The 2,299-nt window shown below is 32.7% G+C and overlaps 1 protein-coding gene across 1 annotated transcript; it reads left to right on the top strand.

Moving 5' to 3' along the window:
- Window positions 1-295: 295 nt before the first annotated feature.
- On the top strand, window positions 296-892 carry LOC131636084 (uncharacterized). The gene has a single exon (XM_058906732.1). It carries the CDS (start codon window positions 296-298, stop codon window positions 890-892), a length of 597 nt encoding a protein of 198 aa, XP_058762715.1.
- The last annotated feature ends 1,407 nt before the right edge of the window (window positions 893-2,299 follow it).

Raw genomic sequence — 2,299 nt, 5'->3', positions numbered from 1 at the left:
TTGGTGGATACTTTAAAGGAAATCAACCCGGAGATAGCTAGTGTAATTAATTGTGCTCCGGGAAATAACCTTATGACAGCCCCTAAGATTCAAAAGGATCTTGCCGCTGCTTGTGCATGTGAAATAACTCAACAAATTATATGTGATATTGCGGATGATGTGTTTTGTGTTTTGATTGATGATGGTTGAGATTTTGGGATTTACAAATGATTTGAGTGTAGCGTTACAAAAGCCTGATCAAGATCTTTTGAATGCTTTGTCACTTGTCAATGCTACCAAACAAGAATTACAAGAAATGAGGAATGATGGATGGGAAGAGCTTATATCTAAGGTTATGGAAATTTGCAATAAGATTGACATTGATGTGCCTGACATGAATTCATCATATGTACAAGGGAAAAAACATAGGCGACATGCTACAACTTCTAGTGTTTCTAATTTGCATCATTATAAGCATGATTGTTTGTTTAATGTTTTAGATTCGCAGTTGCATGAGCTCAATGCTAGGTTTGATGAAGAGAATACTGAACTTTTAGAATGTGTTTCATGTTTGAGTCCTTCATCGTCATTTGCAGCTTTTAATGTGAAAAAGTTATTAAGGATGGTTGAACTTTATCCAAATGATTTTGTGGATGTGCCGGAAGTGGTGATGCGACATCAACTTCAAAATTATGTTAGAAATGTTCGATGTGACCCAAAATTTGCAAATTTAAAAGGACTTTCAGATCTTTGTGCAAAACTTGTGGAAACAAATAAGTGCAACACATTTGATATGGTTTATAAGCTTCTGAAATTGGCTTTAGTCTTGCCGGTAGCAACTGCAAGTGTGCAACGTGTTTTTTCAGCTATGAAGTTTGTGAAGAGTCAATTATGTAACAAAATGAGTGATTAGTGGTTAAATGACCGTCTTGTAACTTTTATAGAAAAAGATGTTCTTGGAACAATTAACAATGATGTTATTTTAGCTCATTTTTAAGAAATGAATGATAGACGATTTTCATTGTAATGTATTGCATTAAACAATATTATTATTCATTTTTAATGTGATTTAGTTTGTACTTTCGTTTATATTTAGCCACACCAATATATATTGTCTGGATCCGTCCCTGGTCATCACTCACGTTTATTGGACGAGTGGACAACGAGAACCCAATCCAGACGACCTCGTGACCACGTTTGGGCAATCATATGGCCCATTCAGATGACCTCTAACTTTGCAAGGTAACTTGCTCCTCGCGATTGCGCCCAACCTTCCTTCTTTTCCATGAACTTACAATATATAATAATAATAATAATAATAATAATAATAATAATAATAATGGACATCTACGGACAAAAATCTCTTGATTGCTCTTGGTTGCTGCACACTGTTCTCACATTATGCACTATTTTTCTCTGCTTTTGCACCATTCTGTAGAATACGACAGCACCATTGTGAGTGGGAGTATACGTGAACAAAATCATTACTCTATTTTCTTTTTTTCTTTTAGGCCAAATCATTACTCTATTTTGTATATAATATCTCTCTAATTTGGGTTGTCTCTGTTAGGAAATTAATTAATACAATTATTAGCGACACTTTTCATCATAAGAGCAAAAGGTGTTATTAGAGCCTGCGCAATAAATTCCGAGACCACGTTTTAATTTAAAAAATAGATTTTAAATTAAAAAATAAATAATTATAATAAATTCAATTTTATTGTTTTGATTTTTAGCCAATCTTATTTTTTAAAAAGAAAAAAAATGCAATGACAATTTATTTATTTTTTACTAATGAGAGACATGCATCACAATAAATTTCATTTATATTTTTAAAATACTGAAATATATACATGATTTCGGCCTTAGCACATTTTTCACGGTTGAATTTAATCATAAGACAATCCGCATTAAGTTCTGGATCTCACGATTGCAATTTTAAATGCTCACACTATATAAAACTGAACACACGCTATTTCAAGTATTCTCTTATTCATACGTTCATATTTCATATTACTTTCTCACTCATTCAAATTTGAGTATTAAAATGTTAACCTTACGTATTAATTTTCGCTCCGCGGTATCATATGCTTCTTCCGTTGCACCCAAACTTCATTGGCTCCACTTCGGAAAATAGTTAGAGAAATAATATAAGTAGGGTATGATCCTATACCACACACTAAGTCAAGCCATATTTGACAATAATATGAATTTGTATGATTTCCCATGTAAAGGCATATAGTGTTTTTTAGGGTTAATACCAACTAGTCATGGAGTTTGACGTTTGGGATAGTGAGAGAGCATGGTTTCAAATTTGTTA

The sequence above is a fragment of the Vicia villosa genome, unplaced genomic scaffold, assembly GCF_029867415.1.
Source record: "Vicia villosa cultivar HV-30 ecotype Madison, WI unplaced genomic scaffold, Vvil1.0 ctg.001627F_1_1, whole genome shotgun sequence".
In the NCBI taxonomy this organism is placed as follows: Eukaryota; Viridiplantae; Streptophyta; class Magnoliopsida; order Fabales; family Fabaceae; genus Vicia; species Vicia villosa.
Note: the sequence above shows the minus strand (reverse complement) of the source record. Positions and strands in the feature narration are given on the sequence as shown.